Here is a 22,849-nt window from a genome sequence, read left to right as displayed (position 1 = left end):
GCCAAACGTTTTGGGTATCCTTCCAGAAGCTTTCTACAATAGTTTGCTGGAATTTTGGCCCACACCTCGATTCTACATTTAACAAATGCAAAAAACATGTTAATATTTATTGATTTAAAACAGAAAAAGTTTACTCTGGTTTAATGTATGACAGTAAAGAAATAAAAGTTTTTGTGTTTTTTTCTGAAGTGTATGTAAATATCTGGTTTCAACTGTATACGACCGGCAGATGTCATTACAGTACAGTAATCATGCAACAACGGGCCCGCGGGGTGATGTGCTGGAGAAGCTTCATGACCTTGCCTTACTGTAAAGCACGGGCCTTGAGGTGCTTGAGGAAGTGGAAGCCCAGCAAGCGAGTGGGTGTCCGTGCTAGGCTAAAAACAAACCCTAGCCTGCCAGCTCTCCCGTCCATCCTACTTTCAAATGTTTGCTCCCTGGACAATAAATTGGACCAAGCTCAACTCGAGTAGACCACATAGCAAGAGTTTATAGACTTCTGTGTTATCTCAGAGACGTGGATCAGCGACAGATTTCCAGATGCCCCATGAAGCTTTACAAGATCACCTTGCTTCGCTGCAAAAGAAATGCAACTCTGTGTGCTAAGGCTTGCAGAGGTGGTGTGTGTTTAGATCAACATGGAATGGTGCATGTCCTTGTTTTTAGTTACTGCTCATCATAAGTGGAGCTTGTGAGGGTTAGATTCAAACCATTTCATTTACCAAGGAAATTCACCACGGTTTTCATTGTCAGAGTGTACATTCCCCCAGTGCTAATGTTAAGAAGGCTCTATGTGAATTATATGGGGTTATTGGCAATCTGCAAAATGCTCACCCCGATGGACTGTTTATTGTTGCTGGAGATTTCAATCATGCAAATCTCACATCAGTGCTACCTAAAGTCTTTCAGCATGTGGACAGTGAGAGGGGCGAACAGGCTGGATCACATTTTCACAAACATCCCTGGGGTGTACTGTACTATGTGGCACCCTGCCCCCACCTTGGCTACTTAGAACACATCTTTGTAATGCTAATTCCAGCATACAGACCACTCGTCAGACGGTCTAAACCGGTTCTGAAGCATGGTAAAACCAGCCAGCTGGAGTCACCTCTGCTCTTCAGGACTGTTTTGACTGCACTGACTGGAACATGTTCACGGAGACTGTAACCAATGGCAATTCCATTAATTTGGAGGAGTACACAGCATGAGTGACCATCTACACCGCCAAGTTCACTGATGAAGTGACGGCAAGTTTATCACCACACACTCCAACAAGAAGCCTTGAATGACTTGAGTTGTGTGCTCTGCTGAAAATAAGAGACTTAGCCTTCAGAGTAGGGGACAAGATGGCTTTAAGAAAAGCAAGGGCCAAACTGTCTCAAGACATCAGTGATGCAAAGTACATTTCCAGAGAATCCACAGCCACTTTCTGGACAGTGGCAGTATTTGGCATATGTGTTAGGGCATCCAGGCGATCACAAACTACAAGACTACTTCACCTTTCTGTGACAGTGACACCTCTCTCTAAGATGCGCTGAACAACTTTTACACTTGGTTTGAGGTATGGTAACAATGTAGCAAAAATGAATATCTCTCCTTCCAAGGACTAAGTACTCTGTCTAACCATGGCTGATGTGAGGATAACTCTATGTAGAGGTAACCCACAGAAGTCTGCACAGAGTGCTCAACGAATGCACAGAACAGCTAGTGTATGTATTCACTGTGTCTTCATTAGCGACTATCATCCCATTATACTAACACCCATCGTGATAAAGTGCTTTGAGAGGCTCGTCATGAGGCACATCAAAACACAGCTTACCACTCTCACTGGACCCCCTACAGTTTGTGTATCATCCAAACCGGTCCATGGACGCGACATTGCTACAAACCTCCATCTGGCCCTCACCCAACTGAACAATAAAGAAGCTTATGTATGAATGCTGTTTATAGACTTCATGATGTTTTTTTTTCTGAAATGCACTGTTACATTTATGCCAGATGTAATGGAACACACCTTCCAAAAAGTTCAGCTTTTGTCTCGTCAGTCCGCAGAGTATTTTCCCAAAAGTCTTGTGGATCATCAAGATGTTTTCTAGCAAATCTGAGATGATCCTTTATGTTCTTTTTGCTCAGTAGCAGTTTTCATCTTGGAACTCTGCCATGCAGGCCATTTTTTCCCAGTATCTTTCTTATGGTGGAGTCATGAACACTGACCTTAACTGAGGCAAGTGAGGCAGTTCTTTGGATGTTTTTGTGGGGCCTTTTGTGACATCGTGGATGACTCATTCGCTGCGCTCTTGGGGTTATTTTGGTCGGCCGCAACTCCTGGTAAGGTTCCCCACTGTTCAATGTTTTCGCCATTTGTGAATAATGGCTTTCACTGTGGTTCGTTGGAGTCCCAAAACTTTAGAGATGGCTTTATAACCTTTTCAAGACTGATAGATCCCAATTACTTTCTTTCTCATTTGCTCCTGAATTTCTTTGGATCTCGGCATGATGTATAGCTTTTGAGGATCATTTGGTCTACATCACTTTGTCAGTCAGGGCTTATTTAAGTGATTTCTTGATTGCGAACAGGTGTGGCAGTAATCAGCGACTAGAGAAATTGAACTCAGGTGTGATAAACCACAGTTAAGTTATGTTTTTAGGGGGTTTTTTTCCATATGGCACGAGACCTGCTTTATAGGTCAGTAATAGATTTCAAGTCAAGTCAACTCAAGTCAAGAAGCTTTTTATAGTCATTTCAACCATATATAGCTGTTGCCATACACAGTGAAATGAGACGTTTCTCCAGGACCATGGTGCTGCATAAAACAAAGAAAGAGCTAAGGACTTATAAGTAGTCCTAGCCACATAAAGTGCAACTGTGCAACCTGGTGTAAACAGTGCAGGACAAAACAAACAAGACAGACAAGACAATGCAGGACAAATGACAGTGCAAACAAAAAATGACAACACAATACACAAAGACATTACACAAGAGACAATAGACAGAAACAGCACTGACCAGTGTAAATACTGTTTGTTCATACAATATTACGTGTGCAGAAATACTGGAATGAACACAGTGTTATAGCAGCAGTTACCTGAGATATTGTGAAGGGTTGTGCAAAACAGCAATCAGTCAACTGAAATTTCAGACAGAATGTGCAAATGGCAAAAATGTGTGAAAACAAATAGCATGTAAACAGATCAATGATATACAAACCCGATTCCAAAAAAATTGGGACACTCTACAAATTGTGAATAAAAAAGGAATGCAATTATTTACGAATCTCATAAACTTATATTTTATTCACAATAGAATATAGATAACATATCAAATGTTGAAAGTGAGACATGTTGAAATGTCATGCCAAATATTGGCTCATTTTGGATTTCATGAGAGCTACACATTCCAAAAATGTTGAGACAGGTACACATTCCAAAAATGTTGGGACCTAAGTCAGTTGAGCAACTAGAAGCCTGTATTAGACAAGAATGGGACAACATTCCTATTCCTAAACTTGAGCAACTTGTCTCCTCAGTCCCCAGACGTGTGCAGACTGTTATAAAAAGAAGAGGGGATGCCACACAGTGGTAAACATGGCCTTGTCCCAACTTTTTTGAGATGTGTTGATACGATGAAATTAAAAATTAAAGTTAAAAAGTTAAAGTTAAAAACGTATTTTTCCCTTAAAATGATACATTTTCTCAGTTTACACATTTTATATGTCATCTATGTTGTATTTTGAATAATATATTGACTTTTGAAACTTCCACATCATTGTATTCTGTTTTTATTCACAATTTGTACAGTGTACAGAGGGAAGAGAGACTCCAATGATTTTCTCAGCTGTCCTCACTACCCACTGCAGGGTCTTGCGATCCGAGATGGTGCAGTTCCCAAACCATTCAGTGATGTAGCTGCTCAGAATGCTCCCAATGGTCCCTCAATGGTAAAAAGTAGTCAGTGGAGGGGTGGGGGGATGTCTAGCTGAGAACTTCACCTGGTCAATCAACTTGTGTGGAGTGACCAGGTGAAGTTCTCCACTAGATGAACACCAAGACGATCTCTACAAATGATCCATCGATGTTCAGCGGAGAGTGATTGCCCTGTGCTTTCCGGAAGTCAACAACCATCTCTTTGGTTTCAGCATTCAGAGAAAGATTGTTGGCTCTACACCAGGCAGTTAGCTGTTGCACATCCTCTCTGTATGCTGTCTCATCGTTCTTGCTGATGAGACCCACCACGGTCATGTCATCTGCAAAATTGATAATATGGTTCGATCTGTGCATTTCTGCACAGTCATGAGTCAGCAGAGTGAACAGCAGTGGACTGAGCATGCAGCCTTGAGGAGCTCCAGTGTTCAGTGTGGTGGTGTTGGAAATGCTGTTCCCAATCCGGACTGACTGAGGTCTCCCGGTCAGGATGTGCAGTATCCAGTTGCAGAGGGAGGTGTTCAGTCCCATCAGGCTCAGGGATGATAGTATTGAATGCTGAACTAAAGTCTATGAACAGCATTCGTACGTACATGTCTTTATTGTCCCGGTGGGTGAGTGATAAATGAAGGGCCGTGGCAAATGCATCGTCCTTGGAGCGGTTTGGACGATAGGTTTGAACTGTAGGGGGTCCAGTGAGGGTGGTAACTGGGTCTTGATGTGCCTTATGACAAGCTTCTCGAAGCACTTCATAATGACGGGTGTGAGTGCGATGGGATGATAGTCCTTGAGGCAGGACACTGTAGATATCTTTGGTACAGGTGGTTTCCTTGAGGCATGTAGGAACAACAGTGCTGCTCAGGGAAATGTTGAAGATGTCAGTAAAGACATCCGCTAGCTGTTCTGCGCATTCCCTGAGCACTCTGCCAGGAATGTTGTCTGGTCCAGCATCCTTCCGTGGGTTAACTCTGCATAGAGTTCTCCTCTCGTCGGCTGTGGATAGACAGAGTACCTGGTCTTCAGGGGGAGGGATGGTCTTCCTTGTCATTACATTGTTCTGCACCTCAAACCGAGCTTAGAAGTCGTTCAGCGCATCTGGGAGGGAGGCATTTCTATCACAGGCAAGTGAAGCTGTCTTGTAGCTCGTGATCACCTGTATGCCCTGCCACATGCGCCGGGTGTCTCAGCTGTCCTGGAAGTTGTTGTTCTTAGGGCCACCCTGTCCCCTGTTCTGAAGGCTAGGTCTCTAGTCTTTAGCAGCGTACACACTTTAGCAGTCATCCACGGCTTCTGGTTGGAGTGTATGGTGGTCTTGGAAACGGTAACGTCATGAATGCACTTGCCGATGTAGCTGGTGACTGATGCCGTGTACTCCTCCAAGTTGATGGAGTCCTGGTTGGTTGCAGCCTCCCTGAAGATGTTCTAGTTAGTGCACTCAAAGCAGTCCTGAAGAGCAGAAGTTTCTCCTGCTGGCCAGGTTTTCACCTGCTTCAGAACTGGTTTAGACCGTCTGACGAGTGGTCTGTATGCTGTATGTATTTTCAAATCAATACAAAATTTATTGCCAGTGCAATGTGGATAAGATAGGAGAGATGTGACCATATCTTCTGTTTAGGATCTGGAGCTAGGAACATCCAGACAATAAACCATTACAACAATCCAACCTAGAAATAAAAAAGCATGAACTAGTGTTTCTGTTTAATGTAGTGACATCATATTTCTTAGCAAAATGTCTTGTCTAAGTTAAGAAGGACGAAGGTAGTACGCATCCAGTGTCTAATGTCCTGTACACATTCTTCAATGCGACATGGCTATGTAGCTTACAGCAGGTTATGATTGCTGAACTGCTGGTTGTCCAAGGGGTGCTCCGAAAACAACATGGGCTTCATAGGTAATTGGAGCATTTTTGAGGTTAAGGCTGGTCTGTTAGGACAGGACAATGTCCATCCTTATTTCTTGCAGTATAGCTCCTAGTTTAAGAACAGACTTAGTTAAATGTTAGCAATCCTGAGCCAAGGCCAGGGAGCAGACAATCAGGCTAATCTGCAATAAGTTATCACCCAGGGTTCCCAATATAGGGACTGTATCTGTTTCCCGAGCTAAAAAAACTGTAAACACTTTAAATTAGATCAGAGTGAATGCTTAGCCAGCACCTTTGATCTACAGCTAAGAGTTATGCAATTAATGCATACATTTTCATAATGAAATGATTACTGATCAGAAGTTTAGTCCTCTATGTTTAACAGACACATGAATTAAACCAAATAGTTTGTTGCACTAATTGAATCTTGTCCAACCGGTTATAGTTTTATACATCAGCCACACCTACAGTACTGTGCAAAAGTTTCAGGCGGGTGTGAAAAAATGCTGTAAACAAAGAATGCTTTCAAAAATAGAAATGTTAAACATTTATTTTCATAAATGAACAAAATGCAGTGAATGAACAAAAGAGAAATCTAAATCAAATCAATATTGGGTGTGACCACCCTTTGCCTTCAAAACAGCAGCAATTCTTCTAGGTTGCACACAGTTTTTGAAGGAACTCGGCTGGTAGGTTGTTCCAAACATCTTGGAGAACTAACTACAATGGATATAGGCTCTCACATCCTTCTGTCTCTTCATGTAATCCTAGACACACTCGATGATGTGGAGATCAGGGCTCTGTGGGGGCCATGCCATCATTTCCAGTACTTCATGTTCTTCTTTACGCTGAAGATAGTTCTTAATGACTTTAGCTGTATGTTTGGGCTTGTTGTCCTGCTCCAGAATACTTTTGGGGCCAATTATACGCCTCCATGATGGTATTGCATGATGGATAAGTATCTGCCTGTATTTCTCAGCATTGATAACACCATTAATCCTCACCAAATCTCCAACTCCATTTGCAGAAGTGCAGCCCCAAATGTTCAAGGAACCTCCACCAAAGAACACCTGCTTCACTGTTGCTGCAGACACTCATTATTGTATCGCTCTCCAGCCCTTTGATGAACAAACTGCCTTCTGTTACAGCCAAATATTTCAAACTTTGACTCATCAGTCCAGAGCACCTGCAGCCATTTTTCTGCACCCCAGTTCCTATGTTTTCGCGCATACTTGAGTCGCTTGGCCTTGTTCCCACGTCTGAGGTATGGCTTTTTGGCTGCAAGTCTTCCATGAAGAGCACTTCTGACCAGACTTCTCCAGACAGTAGATGGGTGTACCTGGGTACCATTGGTTTCTGCCAGTTCTGAGCTGCTGGACATCTTCCGATTTCGAAGGGTAATAAGCTTGATGTGTCTTTCATCTGCTGCACTAAGTTTCCTTGGCCAACCACTGCGTCTACGATCCTCAATGTTGCCCGTTTCTTTGCGCTTCTTCAAAAGGGCTTGAACAGCACGTCTTGAAACCCCAGTCTGTTTTGAAATCTTTGTCTGGGAGAGACCTTGTTGATGCAGTATAACTACAGTACATTGTGTCTTGTTGCTGTGCTCAATTTGCCATGACATCAAACTGTCTTTCACAACCTCACCTTGGTTTGGCTGTTCCTCACCCAGTTTTAAGCCTCCTACTGTACACAGCTGTTTCTGTTTCAGATCATGACTGAGTTTCAACCTATGTGTGACCTTGATGATCATTAACACCTGTTTGGTATAATTGGTTGATCATACACATGACTATAATCCTACAAAATCCCTGACTTTGTGCAAGTGTACCTATAAAAATTTGTGCTGGTTTGAAGGCAAATGGTAGTAACACCAAATATTGATTTGATTTAGATTTTTCTTTTGTTTGCTCACTTTGCATTTTTGTAAATTGACAGAAATAAATACTCATTATTTATATTTCTGAAAGCATTCTTTGTTTACAGCATTTTTTCACACCTGCCTGAAACTTTTGCACAGTACAATAACAGGAAGGAAGAGTTGTAAAAAAAGTAATCGAAAAAAAAATCTAGACATATGTTCAACTCGTGCAAAGTTCTATATACTGACATAAGTAGCTGCCAAACCTATAAATAATAAATTCTTCCTTTAGCACTGGCTATGGGTTGAAATTAATCTAGTGGCTATTAAACCTCTTTTATGACTTAAAAACCCCACCTCAACCCAAGACAGCAAGGCCAATATCAAACCTCCCCTTTATCTCCAAGATCCTAGAAAAGGTTGTAGCACAGCAGCTATGACATTCATGAAATGTATCAGTCAGGATTTAAGCCTCATCATAGCACAGAGACAGCACTTAACACAAAATTAAAGTTGACTGGCCTCTGATCATGGTTGTCTCTCCTTGCATGTGTTACTTGATCTTAGTGCAGCTTTTGACACCATTGGCTTGCTACTTTACTTGACAGACTAGAAAATATTGTTGGTGTTAATGGGACAGCCCTTTCCTGGCTCAGATCTTATTTGACTGATTGTTATCTGTTCATAAATTCACATGGTGACTACTCATTCAGTGTTCCACAATGTTCTATTTTAGGACCATTGTTTTTCTTCCTATATATGCTACAACTTGGTGCAATTATTTGTAAACATGGTAAGCATGGTCAATTGTCAATTGACATTGTCTCAAAATGTCTTTAGTGGAAGCTTATGGACGCTTACCATGTTTATAAATAATCGCTATACAAAATACAAAAAATGTAATTGAATTTGACCTACTTGCATGTTTTTGAAAGGTTAAGAACATGAGATTACCCATACGAAACTTACATACAATACATGGGGGTCATAACACAAACCCAAGTAAAACTGTATTCTTCTTGTGCATGTTGAATATATTATTAAATTTTTTTAGTATAGGTTTAGTATAGGTTGAAAAAAAACCTTATCTAGATCCTTATGTAAAACCTTAGACAACTGACTTAAAAAAAGGTAATTAAATCGCGGTGCTACAGGAAGAAACTGGAGTCACAGTTCCAATACGGGGAGCCTGTGGTACTGAGAACAATCACGGACTACAAAGCACCATCCTCCAGAGCAGTGAATGCGCACACTTCTCTGGCAGATGAGCTGAACACCTTCTATGCTCATTTTGAGGCTACAGCTAATGGTGCTAATGGTGCTAACAGCACTAACAGCGCACATGCTGAGAGAGCCGTAGAGGCAGACGCATTCACAATTTCAGACCATGACGTGAAGAAGGCGTTCAGGAGAGTGACCACCAGGAAGGCAGCAGGACCAGATGGCATCACAGGCTGGGTCCTGAAGGCCTGCACTGACCAGCCAGCACCGGAGTGTTCACCGAGATATTCAAACTCTCCCTGCAGTAGTCTGTAATCCCTACATGCTTCAAACAGTCCCATCATCATTTCTGTCTGCCTAAATGACTATCATCCTGTAGTCCTGACCTCTGTCGTGATGAAATGCTTTGAAAGACTAGTCAAAAAAAGACTAGAGAGACTTTATCACCTCTTTACTGCCTGACACACTAGACTCCCTTCAGTTTGCATACCGTCCCAACTGCTCCACCGAGGAAGCCATCGCATACCTTCTCCTCACTGCCTTGAACCACCTGGACAGCAGAAATGGGGATTATGTGAAAATGTTGTTTATAGACTACAGTTTATAAAAATAAAAATTATAATTCCATCCACACTCACCTCAAAATTGGAAGGACTGGGACTCAACCCGTCTCTGTGTCAATGGATATCCAACTTCCTGACAGACCAAAAGCAGTTTGGGTGGGAAAACATGTCTCACCCCCCCTCATTCTCATCACTGGAGCCCCCAAGGTTGTGTATTGAGCCCCCTGCTGTACTCATTGTACACTCATGACTGTGTGGCCACTATCAGCTCCAACAACATCTTCAAGTTTGCTGACAACACTGCTGTGGTGGGCATCATCTCTCAATCTCTCATGAGATGGCCTACCTACAGGAGATTAGGAGCCAGGAGACATGGTGCCAGACAAAAAATCTCCTTCTCAATGCCAAAATGAAGGAGCCCATAGTGGACTTCAGCATGAAGCAGGAGAGAAAATACCATCTGCTAACAATCAAAGGGACCCCAGTGGAAAAAGTGAACAGTTTACGGTACCAGCATCTCGCAAGATCTGTCATTGTCCTGTCAACCGAAGGTACAATCCGCACTGATCTCCCTGACCTGGAGTCTATCTACAGCAAACAGTGCTGGACTAAAGCCAGATAGATCCTGAAGGACCTCTGTTACAGTTCAGAAAGAGAATGAGGAGAAGCTTCTTTCCACAGGCCATCCGAACCCTCAACCAATAGTACACCTAGAACCAGGTCTCTATGGACTCATACTCACACATGACACTACTACCTCAGATGGCCCTTTTTGCACACCATACATTGCACACTGCACACATCACTTTGGAACTCTCTTTGCACTGGTCACTTTACATACTTTGCACATTAACATGTATATAACACATCTAAATGATATATAACATACTTATTCGCATTCCATCCCATTCATTGCACATTGTACAGGTCTGTTTTTATACTTACTTTTTGTATTTATCCTAATTTTTACGATTCATAGAGCTGTTTATTGTTAATTTTCTCTCTTTATTTATCCTTTGATTGTACCCTTTCTTCTCACTACAAGGAACAGTCATAAAACACATTTCGTGTTTGTCTACATGTCTGTCAGACTACATGTCTGTCAGGAATCAGCCCGGACTTTTGGCCATGTGCAGTTGTTGTTGTTGTTCCGTGTCACATATCTGCCCCGCCTTCGTTCGCTCCTCCCTGTCTCCACACACCTGTTCATTATTGTCAATTATTGTCATGTGTATTTAACTGAGATAACTGATTAGAATCACTGAATGTTGAATGTCTAGTTAAGTGTCGTCTCTGTTACCTTATTATTTCCTCGTCCTTTGTATTGTTTTATTTATGGACTTTTTTACTGTTTTGTCTTTATTGTTAAGTACACCCCATTCATTTGAAGCTATCCTGCGTACGGGCCTGTCTCCCTCCTTCCTGGTTGTGACAATGTTATATCGTGTATGTTTATGTATGTGACAAATAAAATTTTTTAACTTGAATAATTAAAGTTGGAAATTGGCACACCTGGCATCCAGCTAATGAAATAAAATTGGAGGTGTGGTAGCTACATTGAGCACTAAAATATTTTGAGTGTGCTATTCACAATAGGTATCTGCTAATGACTGATGCATTTTCGAAACAATACACCACTATGTCTGATGTAAAAAGGGCACCACATATCAACATGAAAACATCATCCTAACAGTCGATTATGGTGGAGGGAGCATCCTGATCTTGGGTTGCAATGCTGTTTCAGGGCCTTTAAAACTTGCCATCATGGAAGGAAAAATTAAATCCCAAGTTTAACAAGATATTCTAACAGATAATAAAGGTGACTGTGTGGCATCTGGAGGTCATTAGAAGTTGGGTGATGAAGCAGATCAATGATCCCAAACATTGAAAAACACCCACAACAGAAATGGATTAATAAATCTACATTTTAGAGTCCTCCAGTCAGAGCTCATACCTGAACCCTATAGAGATGCTGTGGAAAGACAGCTACAGGAAAGACTTGGTTGAGGTTATTGCTGCCAAAGGAGAATGAACAACTTATAAAATCCGATTGTTTTCTTTTACCACAGCACCGTAAATGTTTAATAAGATATTTTCAATAAAGATGTGAATGATTAAAAATGCCTGAGTATTGATGACTTAAGCACATTGTTTAATATTAATGACTTTGAAATCCTTCTATACTGGATAAGTACTGACCTTATACAACACAATCAGGCAAATGATAATAGAACACATGTACAAATTTTAAGAAATGCTGTAAAGGAGAAATGCAAATTCACATTCAGATTTTATTTGTCAAATGCACAATCATACACAGTTTTCTGCTTTATGCCTGGTTGCCTGAGATGGAAACAAGACATGATCAAATGTGTAGGTTTTACAATATTGAGACTGTGTCTGTTCCATAAACAAAAATGTAGAAACAATGGAAGTTTTTTAGGTACCTGATTAGTATACAACTGGATCATACTAAATGCACTTCTGAAATCCACTTTGACTTTTGTGCAAGAAAGGCAACAGCTTTATTATGAAGTGTAAGCTGGGTTTGCACAAGATGACTGAACTGCCAACTTACAAAAGCTCAACATAAAACCTGCGCCACCATGTTGAGGCAAGTTAATAATACTTATGTATCTTTAGTTTACGTAATTGTTGTACTGTTGCGTTGCATCAGTGCATGACATTGCTAATGTTGGTTGGAAACTAACAGGGACTCAGAGCAAAATTGTCAATGCACAATTAAGCTACCTATATTACCAGTGTCACGATTTAGTGTCATATGAAACTAATGAAAAGAATTATGTTTTAGAGTAGATCTGATGATGTCGCATTAGAATTGGGCGTTACTGTATAACCAATCACTCACTTTTGTTGAGAATGCAGTGTCCTATCAAAACATTTTGATTCGTCACTGTGGAAAATTTGTTCATTGTGTGAGCTGAATCTGCATTTGTGATTTGTCATCTCTTTATTGTAAATGGAAAATTATAACAGGAGCTTGCTTTTTTGCTCAAACTTCTTCAAAGCATTCAGTGTATTTGGTGAGCAAAGCCAGACTGAGGAAGCAGAGTCAGAATCAGATAAAGCCTCTTCTCAAGAGTCAAAAGCTGTCTACCTGGACACATTAGTCATCCTGGCACAAGACAGAGGTTTAGAGAACCAGCTTCTGCCACATCAAAGGTGTGCATGCCACCTGTTACATTTAGTCCCCACAACAGATGCTGCCATGGAAGAAAAGAACAATGATACATACAAGCGGCTATCATGTGCAGCCTTTGGGAAATGTCAAGCAACGTCCGGTCGGTCATACATGGCAGAAGAAATTGTTAAAGATAAATACAAGCTCCAGCTCATCGGGCTAAATCAGACTATGTTGAACTCGGCTGTGGATAGAATCATATGGATCATACAGTAGAAGGGCAAGAACGCTATCAGAAAAGTTTGTAAACAATTAAAATGTAATAATTTTTTAAAAAGCTATAATTTAAGTATGACACTAATGAAAAGCAGTTTCATGTTACTCTGCTTATTTCTTTCTCTTTTCATACTTCTGTGAAATTGACAAAATACATTTTCATCCTTGGCTCCAAATTCCATACCTATTCCAGCATGAAATTTGTTAAAAGTTGCATGTTTAAAAATTTAAATTTATAATTTTATGTAAAAACAACCAGTTTGAGATTTATTTATTTTTTGAACTACATTAGAATCCCCCAGTCACTCAACCCTCACTTTAAATTGTAAATTTTAAATGAGTTACTTTTTACTTTTGCTTGAGTAGATTTTTAGACCGGTAACTTTACTTGTACTTAAGTAAAATATAATTCAATTAACTATTTGTACTTGGGTAGAATAATTTATTACTCTTTCCACCTCTGATACCAACATATGTAGCCACAAAAAAAGTCCACTGAGATGATTCTGTCACCCACAAAAGGTGTTACATAATTGTGTATTGTGTTGTGCATTTCTTTTTCTTAATTACTTTGGCAGTGATTTAATATTTATTTAATTGTATCTAATTTTGTTGTACAAAAGTAAGATTTTGTATTGTCACTGTGTAGGATTTTATTTGGAAGTTATTTGCTTCTCAAAGAATTTTGGGAGATCCTGGGTAAATGAGCAAATCTGTGCCAGCTCCAATTATACTGTAGCTCGGGAACTTGGTAAAGTGCAGACGTGATTTTCTCATCTTTCTTTCTGTTTTAACAGGGTTAGTAATCTGCCTACCTGCCATTCTGACTGGATCCTGTAACAATTCAGTTATTTATTATTTACAGATCCTAAGAACCATATTCTGAATTCTTCTGTTACTTTGCAGATTTCATCTCAAACCTAGTTACTTCTGTAAAAAAGCTTGAATGCCATGTCCAGCCTATATTAAGTAGGGGCTAATCAGAATGCAGTAGGGCCCACTCATAATGGTGGTCATACTCTTGTTCTAATACTAACATTTGTGTATAGAAAATATAGTTACTTTTCACAGCCTGAAGCTATTTAAGAGCATTATCTTCTCTCGTTTAAAATGTGTCTTGTTTATAATATATGCACTTATTCACTCAGTTTAATCAAGTGACTAAATACTGACACTACACTTTAGATAATGTAGCTCCACTTAGAAAAAATAATTGAAAGAAAAAATTTCACACTGGTATAACCATCACACATGCACCTCATAACAGATCACTAAAAATGAGAAAGATCTGACAACTTTTATATCAAACATTGTAGATGACAATATTTCTGTATCAGATCAGCGTTTAGAATATTTTTTGGCCATTTTCATTAATTTCTTCTTCAAAATCATTAACTTGCATACTAGATCCATAAAATATTCATTCACTCATTCATTCATTTTCTACCGCTTATCCGAACTTCTCGGGTCATGGGCATCGAGGCAGGATACACCCTGGATGGAGTGCCAACCCATCACAGGGCACACAAACTCTCTCATTCACTCACACACTACGGACAATTTTCCAGAGATGCCAATCAACCTACCATGCATGTCTTTGGACCGGGGGAGGAAACCGGAGTACCCGGAGGAAACCCCCGAGGCTCGGGGAGAACATGCAAACTCCACACACACAAGGCGGAGGCAGGAATCGAACCCCCAACCCTGGAGGTGTGAGGCGAACATGCTAACCACTAAGCCACCGTGCCCCCGTCCATAAAATATTAAAAAATAAATTTCTTTTGTATTTGAAAGCCTGCCTCCAATTTCTTCTTCTCCCGAACATTCAGAGTTGTCCCGGAATTGAGGAGAGAATAGTCCATGATATTAGATGAACTTATAACCCTTACTGGCATCCACCTCACCCAACACCAAATGCTCCTGTAGTTGCAAACAGACAGGATCACCACTTCCAGGCCTTCTTCCAAGCCCAGGCAGAAAACAGGCAGCTGCTCTGGAGCCTGTTCCACCAAGGGGGAAGATGCAAGATGGAGCCATGCAATGATGCAGAAGTGTTTGTAGATCTTTTAGAATTTGCAGCTGACGCATGGGTTTCGCCAGAACTAGAGCGGGCATCTGCCTAATGCTGCTTTTATCAGGGGAATCCCAGCTCACTGCCTAAAAGTTTTCTAGTACACAGATTATCTGTCTGCACCCCAGAACAGCAGCATCAACAGAGGTGGCTGCTGGCAAAGGTACATGGCATTGATGTAGTTGCCAACCTTGTGGCACTGGAGCAGTTGATTTCTTGACTGCTAGAGTGGACAGTGGAAAGCATAGTTAGGAGAGGCAATCCAGCTGTCGAAGAACCATTTGACTGTGTATCTGGTGCCAGGCATGCCCTACTCTCTCGCTTCTCTCTCTCTCTTCCAGGATCAGTGCCATGTGGTGGAGACACCACTTTAGATCTCTGACATGCAACAGGAGGTTCATACCAGACTTTGTTGGATTCAGGATGTAATCAGATTTCAATTCACCAAAGTTTGGTTGACTGTGAGGCTTTTGGTGAGCACCTAGGGTGAAGGTGAAATGTGTGTACAGGGATATTCATGAATACCTCTTAGTGGACATTACTATTAAATTTGAGGGGCAAAAGCATAGTATTGACATTATTATTAAGCAGAATGTTTGTGGATATGGCCTGTTGAAAAAATATGCACGGTGTAAGGTGTGTACTCGCAAAGGTCAGACTAATGGATAGAAGTGGGATAAGACAAGTTTTATACCTCAATCTCCTAAAACCATAGATAGAGGTAATCTACATGGCATTGACAATGGTTGTTCCTAAGATGAAGGAGCTGGGACTGGAGATAAATTTAAAGTCTGCAGTTTCATCCACTCCCCTGTAGAGACAAGCTCTAACCATCCCAGCTTATGGAGGTTGACCACACCCCTCTGAAGGATTTTTTTTGGCATGTTCTAGCCTCTCCCTGGTCACACTAACTTCATAGAATATTACCTTTAGACACCCCAAGGGGTCTTGGTATGCAGCTGATCCGACTGTTTGCACAAACACAAAAAAAAAGTTAAGGAGTAACGCATGTCCATACTTGATATTGGCAATTGAGGAGTTAACAGGCTGACAGTTTTAATTCCCAGGGCTGATGGGTCAGTCCAGTACAGTGGGGACTTCAGAAAAGTCAAAAAGGTGTGAAAATTTTCAGCTCATTTTTATTAAATTTTGCATTTAATCAAGAGAAACTGGCAGATCGCCCCTTCAATCCAATATTCTGCTAAAACAGCCTTATCCCCAGAAGTGAACAACCAGTTCACAACTTTATGAACAGGTTGTTCCACACAAACGACAGAGAATATGCAGATCCTGAGCCCTTCCCTTTGGTGTTGGGGCAGCGCATTTATGCCTAACCAAACTCAGGTCTCTATTTCCCATCACACATCCCTGCATACAAACATGGCAACACTGGACTCCATCTCCCAAATCACACCCGCACTTCCATTCTCGGTCACCAGACATCTTATTGCACCGCACAGGACATGCTCTGTTATTCATGCTCAGGAAAGTGAGTAAACTAAAGTGATCCCCTTACCTGCAGCCATTACAGGTGGACTGTTTTTCTTCCTCAGCATCTAGCATTTGTAATGTGAAAAAGAACCTGGATTCTTCTTTAACTGTTGCTCATTTTCTTGAAAAATCTAGGTACAGATGGTATTGGTGTACCAGTTTCGACTTACCTCTTTTTTTTGCTGTATTCTGAAATATTAATCAGGATATTCTCATTTGGTGAACCCCTCGATACTTTGCATGAACAATGATAAAAAAAATAAAAAAAACACATATAATGTGAAATGTTCTGTTTTTGCCTATTTTTGATCACTGAAATTTCTATGCATCCTTAAATTTAAGAAAATCATTTAAATTTACTGTGTCATAAGCCACAGAACAGTTTTTTCTTAGGAATCCACAATAAATTCACTTTTTAAGTTAGACTGATCCTCACCTCATCCAGTAAATACAGTTACACCACTTTGATTCAGAGGAAAATGAAGCATGTTCTAAAACATTTAGTCTTATTTTAGATAATTATATATGTCTTTAACAGCTGGTATGATAAGACAAGAGGTACATAAAAACACAAAAAGAACAGTGAAATCTGCTATGGATAAACAAGGTCTAGTGAAGGTTCAGATGATTACTAAATGATAGAGTTGTTCTTGGTGAGAAATGGCCTTGAAACCTTTCCACTGCATGCTTATTATATCCAGACTGAGAACAATTCTGTTCCTATAGTTTCTACATTCTACATTAGTTAAACCAACGTAGGTTTTCTGTTGACTAAATGTAGATATAATAACTGCAGAGAGAATTTGTGTGTTGTTTGCGAAACTGTATTGTTTTGTTCATGCTTATTATGTGTATTGGGGTGGTAAAGCCCCACAGAATGGCTCATTTCCATTTAAGTACATTTCCAAAACAAGGCCTTTTCCTTCTCTACTCTCTAATGCATGTAATTAATACTCTTTATGCACAGGCCCCTACTTGAACAGCAGCCCCTAAGTTCTTACATTACTAAATAATTTATAAGGTTGGTAATACTGCAGAAAGTAGTGAATTGTTCGTAACTTTTACAGTAACAAACAGAAACTCCTTTTTTTAAATCATGTGCGGAATAAATGGTTTATATTGATGTTGATTATGATTGATGTAAATTAAATTATTTAATAATATTATTAAAAATTCTAGTTGATTATTCAGTTAAATGCCCTATATGGCAGAAAAAAGTTTAGTCAAGCAGTCAGACATTTCAAACAAAATATCACTGAACATTTAATGTTTTGAAGCAAGTACAGGTTACTTCACTGGGTGAACAATAACCAACCTCAGCAAACATACATATATTCACATGACTGCATGGGGACTATAAACCTTTTTTTTTTTGTAATCTTTTTTGGCAGTTATTTACAAATTGTTATATATCTAAGTGATATATCCTTACATAGATCCCATTAACATTAAACGTAGAATCCCCCAAATAATGTGACTAATATTTTTAAGTATGAGCCATTTCTTTCTTGTGGTGATTTGTGGAGTTTGATTCACATATGTTATATATTGTATTTACAATGTAAAATCAGACCTTGGATTGGACATTTAAGATGATATGTAGTTTAAAAGTAAAACTCGAAAGTCATTTGGGAAAAAAAGAACAATTACACTTAAGGGCTTTAGATAAGGAGTTAAACATCATTCGAAATTTGAACAATAATAGTCTTTATAACAATATTTAGTGCTTCATGGGGAGTGCCTAAGATGTGCACTGGAACTGGGATATGTCAGATACCCCAGAAAGTTGTGGAACAGTTGGTTTTTGCTCACATGTCATTAGGTTGGGAGTCAGAAGTCAGATAAGATCAAGGGACAATGAATGGTAATGCTGATTAATATGGGAACAAACTGGAAGCAACAGAGTGCTAATAGGATTCTAATACCTAGTCTGTTATAAACTGGGCTTTTGTCAGTCAGTTCACTGTGGTTTAAATAAATTCATCAGAAAAGTAAAGTTTCAAATGTTCTGTGGTAATTTGTCTAAGTATATGTGGGATATTGGTGAAACATTATAAACTAGTTAAAGTTAAATAAATGCTATGAACTAAAGTATCATGGATCTCTGGGATTTCCCAAAGAGGGATTTTTTTATAATTATATGATTTGTAAATTCAGCACACTAACACCTGAATTAAAAGGAATACAAAATATTCCCCTCCACACTATGCAGCATGTGTAAACATTACTAGCGTTATCCTGGAACTTGAGGTCCCTGAATTCTGGATAACTCTTACATCTCACAGACGAAACATGGTTTATTTTGGTGTTTTGCCAAAATGCTTAGATTGATACAGTGATACAAATAAGTGGCATTAAATTGGTTCCAATATATACATACAAAAAGTCACGTGTAAAGGTTGTATGAATTTTACTTAATATGATTTTAAGAGGAGTTGGGTATTTCATTGACACGTTGTGATTTAAATTAATATTGGGTGACTAAAAAGACCTCAGAAAATAAAAATGCAATAACATGACCTAGTATACAAAAACCCAATGTCTTATCACACTGAAAAATGTTCTACCACCGTAGTCAACAAACTAAACACAAAAGAATATTAAAGTATGTATCTTATGCTAAAAAGGTAAATAAAATTGCATGCACACCTGTAGGAGGAAAAAATACATTAAAATAAGACAAATTTGCATCTTTTCTGACAGCTAGTTATGTTGATTTTCTTTTTGACTTTCTCATTATTATTTTTTTCAGCATTTTTATTTTTTACCAACAATAATTCTCCCTATATGTATGAAAGGTAGTAGAAAAAAAAAACACTGCAAAACACAGTCAATGGTTTAGATAATCAAGAGGTATGTTGCGCTGCAGGTTTAGATCAGTCTGTAGTATCAGTGTTTTTGTCAGGACACAGTTGCCTTTGCCCTATTTGCTGTGATCCTAAATAAAAATGGTGAAAATACCAAAAACAACAGGGATGGACAAACTTCAAAGCACATACTTTAAGTTCATGTCCAGATATGCTCCTTTTTTCAAACTGAATTTGCAAAAGTTCATCTTTCCTATTCCATGTCACTGTGGCCACTAAGCAGAAGTTATGTGTAGTTATGAGTACAATCATATAAATGCATGTCACAAAATGTTAGCATAACATATTAAGCCCTATTTTTAATATGTACAGTGTCAAACATGTTCCATCTCTACAAATGATTACCCCATGTCACTAAAGAACCACCAAAAACAAAGACAAAAAATTTATAGTCCATAAAGTCCATAGTACATTTATATCATCTAGTGTAATGTAGTGAAATGTACATTGTCAAAGTATTAAAATACTTTAATACCCAATAATATAAGTAATTGGAGAACAATGCAGATGCAGAAGCACAAGGTGAGAAGCCAGTTAATCACCATTACTTATCGATTATCTCTCTGAGAAGGTAGAGAAAAGGCTTAGAAATTCAATTTAAAGTGTCTTTGGAACTTCATCAGAAATATGAACGTATTCCTTATCATTAGCATCCGTATCATTTAATATCAGTCTGAAACAACTGACCACATCATTCTACATTAACTATGCATTTATAGATAACCTTATCGGTTTCAGAAAACCAACGCCCAGAAAAAAGAAAGACAATTAAAAAAAACGATCATATATGAACACAATGGTACTGAGATAAAAAAAAAAATAACAAAATATAATACATCCAGTGTTGGACTTTCACAAGATGGTTGAGAGCTCATTCATTACCAAAGTATCATTTTAATACATTTAATACATTGATTGTAACAACAACAAAATAAGACAAATTATATTAATAATAATGCACCATGAAAGTTTCAAGCAACTGGCCTGTACAGCTTTAGGAGTCAATGGCTATTGATGAATGAAAGATCACACCTCTTTTCACTATACCACCTTAAATGTGTGGAAATATTGTGAAGTTGATTTGTCAAAGCATTTTTTCAGGTTCATGTTCAATTAAATGTGTTTTGATGAGGGCAGAGGTTGCTGGCATGGAGGTGTGAGGGATGGAATGAAGACGAGGATGGGTAGAAGGCTTCTAATGATGAAAATGAAGGGTAGAATGTGGTGTGGTAGAATGCAGGTAAGATCAGACAAACGGTGATCTATTTTTTTTGTTGCTACACTACACATACCACTCTTTCTTTGAAATGACAGAGCCATCAGTTTGGGATACCATGTCATCTGCAATCTCAGACTCTGGCTCATATTGGAAAGCTAGAGTCCTCTCATCATAGTCATGGCTCTCACCTTCATCCACAGGGAAATAAGATCTCTTTAGGTCTTCAGAGTTACCATCAAAATCACGCTCTGTGCTCTCAAAGGCCCCTGGTCCCCCAATCTGCGTGGCCTTCTTCTCATCGTCTGAGTCATCTGGGTATTGCAGGTTCTTGGGTACAGTGGGATGTGCAGACACAGAGCCTGCCTTACTGTATCCATTACCAAAAACATGCTTCTTGGTGGAGTAGTCGCCTTTGAAGGTCCGCTGCCGACGCCGAAGAAAGTAGATGAGCAATGCTACGCCAATGATCAGAACAACCAGGCCACCCACACCACCCCATATGGCAGTACTGGGAATGGATGGCTTCTGGTTATTGGTGTTTCTGTTATGGTCATTTTTGGGGATTTCTGGGTAGGAAAAGACAGATGGAAGGGAGTGTGTCAGTGCTCAGGTGGGAAGGAGTGCATGTGCTCTTTTTTTTTTGAGGAAAGGGACATGGGAAAGGGTAAGTCAAGGGAGGAAAACAATAAGGGGTCTCTGCCCACACCACCACCCCTACCACCTTTTCCCAGGCCCCAGACTCTCAGCCCACAACAATAAACATTTTACATAAAATTAAGTCTTTGAATATCCACATGCACTAGAATAGCACACATTATACAGGTCATGTTAAAACAAATGACTATAGGGCTGTAACATATTTTACAGAAGTACGCAAACATGGGCAGCAAAGTAAAGGTGGCAGTGGAATGAAGCCTGGAAATGGCTACTATTTACAGAAATGCACTTTTCTTTGATTTATGGTATTCCTGGTTCAGTGTTTATAGTACTTCTATCAGTAATGTATGGAACAAATTGTGGATGCATACAAATTTGTGCATAGGCCAGGAATGCCCCTTTCTGAGACCCTTATGTTACTGCACATGTTGGCTTGCATAGAGTATGTAAGCATGTCAAATTCACTCAAATTCAAACCTACACTTTCTATATGTTGTACTGCATTTTTAAACCTAGTCTGTTGCATTGGTGCAATCTATATGTAATTTTCAGCATCTGGCACAGGTTTCCTCATCATGTACTTATATCCTATTATATAATCCCGTATAGACATTTGAGTTACAAACTGTGTAACATTTATAAGGGACAGTAATGTCTTATGTCTTACTGTGCTAATTAACCCTTGTATGTGTTCATATTGTTACTCAGCCAGTGTTCATGGGTCTGGTGCATCCGCTGCATTTTTGGGTTTTTAATTCAATACAATCAAAAATTTTATGTTAAAATACTCTACAAGCAATATAAACAGCATATACGGTTAATAGTTGCCCTTTATCTTTATTACATCACACATTTTTATTTAATTTAGTGCTACTCGTTTTTTGTTGTTTTTTTAATAAAATGTAATTTAAAAAAAGAAAATCAAAGTTAATCAAGTTTTATCAACAAATTTACAAGGAAGCAAAGTTTTTCAAAACTGTTGATGTTTATGAATATGGGTCCCACAGACCTGAACAACATACAAGGGTTAATATTATTTCCAGCAAATTTCTCCTTTCTAAATAAAAAAGAAAACAGTGGAATGCTAAATAACACAAATAGAGGTCACCTCTGGTTAGTCAGAGAGTGAGTCAGTGAGTGAGTCAGTCAGTAAGTCAGTCAGTCAATCAACAAACCAACCAATTGAAAGAACATCTCCTTTCTATCTCCTTTAATCATGTGTTTCTTTATTCGTAGAACCCACCCATTATGCTTTAAAATATTCTTTGCCACTTTTAAAATATCTATTTTATTTTAACTGTTCATTCTACCTTTTCATCTTATTTAAAGAAGAAATACAGTACAAGCTTTTATTATGGAGGTAGGGAAAAGATCAAGGATCTCTATTACAGCTTCAAGTCTATTGCACTGTATATTACAATTACATATTAAATGGACTTTTTTTAACACGGCAAAGCAAACATAAATCAATATTTGTGTCTGCATTAAGCCAGATAATTGTTTTAATTGTTTATTGATGTTTGAATATATTTTCTGTCAATATGCTTTTAATATAATATCAGCCTGTGCACTAGGGGGCAGTGTTGCATGTACCAACAACGATATATACAGCATCTTTTATTTCACAGTGGTACAGAGACTATAGAAAAAGTAAATGACTGGATGTGATAAAGAAGGATTTTGTTGGGGAAAAAAAGTT

General features: G+C 39.0%; 1 protein-coding gene across 4 annotated transcripts in view; it reads right to left on the bottom strand.

Moving 5' to 3' along the window:
• nectin1b (nectin cell adhesion molecule 1b) overlaps positions 1 to 22,849 on the bottom strand; it is a 97,128-nt gene that overhangs the window by 18,716 nt on the left and 55,563 nt on the right. Inside the window, exon 6 of one of the 4 annotated variants that reach the window (XM_027132601.2) lies at positions 17,646 to 21,059. The exons of the other annotated variants lie outside the window; for them this stretch is intronic. Coding sequence (XP_026988402.1) covers positions 20,557 to 21,059 — 503 coding nt within the window. The 3' untranslated portion in view covers positions 17,646 to 20,556. Of the gene's footprint in view, positions 1 to 17,645; positions 21,060 to 22,849 lie in introns of those variants that run through there. 4 annotated transcript variants of the gene reach the window in all.

Source organism: Tachysurus fulvidraco, chromosome 13 (genome assembly GCF_022655615.1).
Source record: "Tachysurus fulvidraco isolate hzauxx_2018 chromosome 13, HZAU_PFXX_2.0, whole genome shotgun sequence".
NCBI classification, from domain to species: domain Eukaryota; kingdom Metazoa; phylum Chordata; class Actinopteri; order Siluriformes; family Bagridae; genus Tachysurus; species Tachysurus fulvidraco.
The sequence above is the reverse complement of the archived record's forward strand: the minus strand, read 5'-3'. Positions and strand labels throughout refer to the sequence as shown.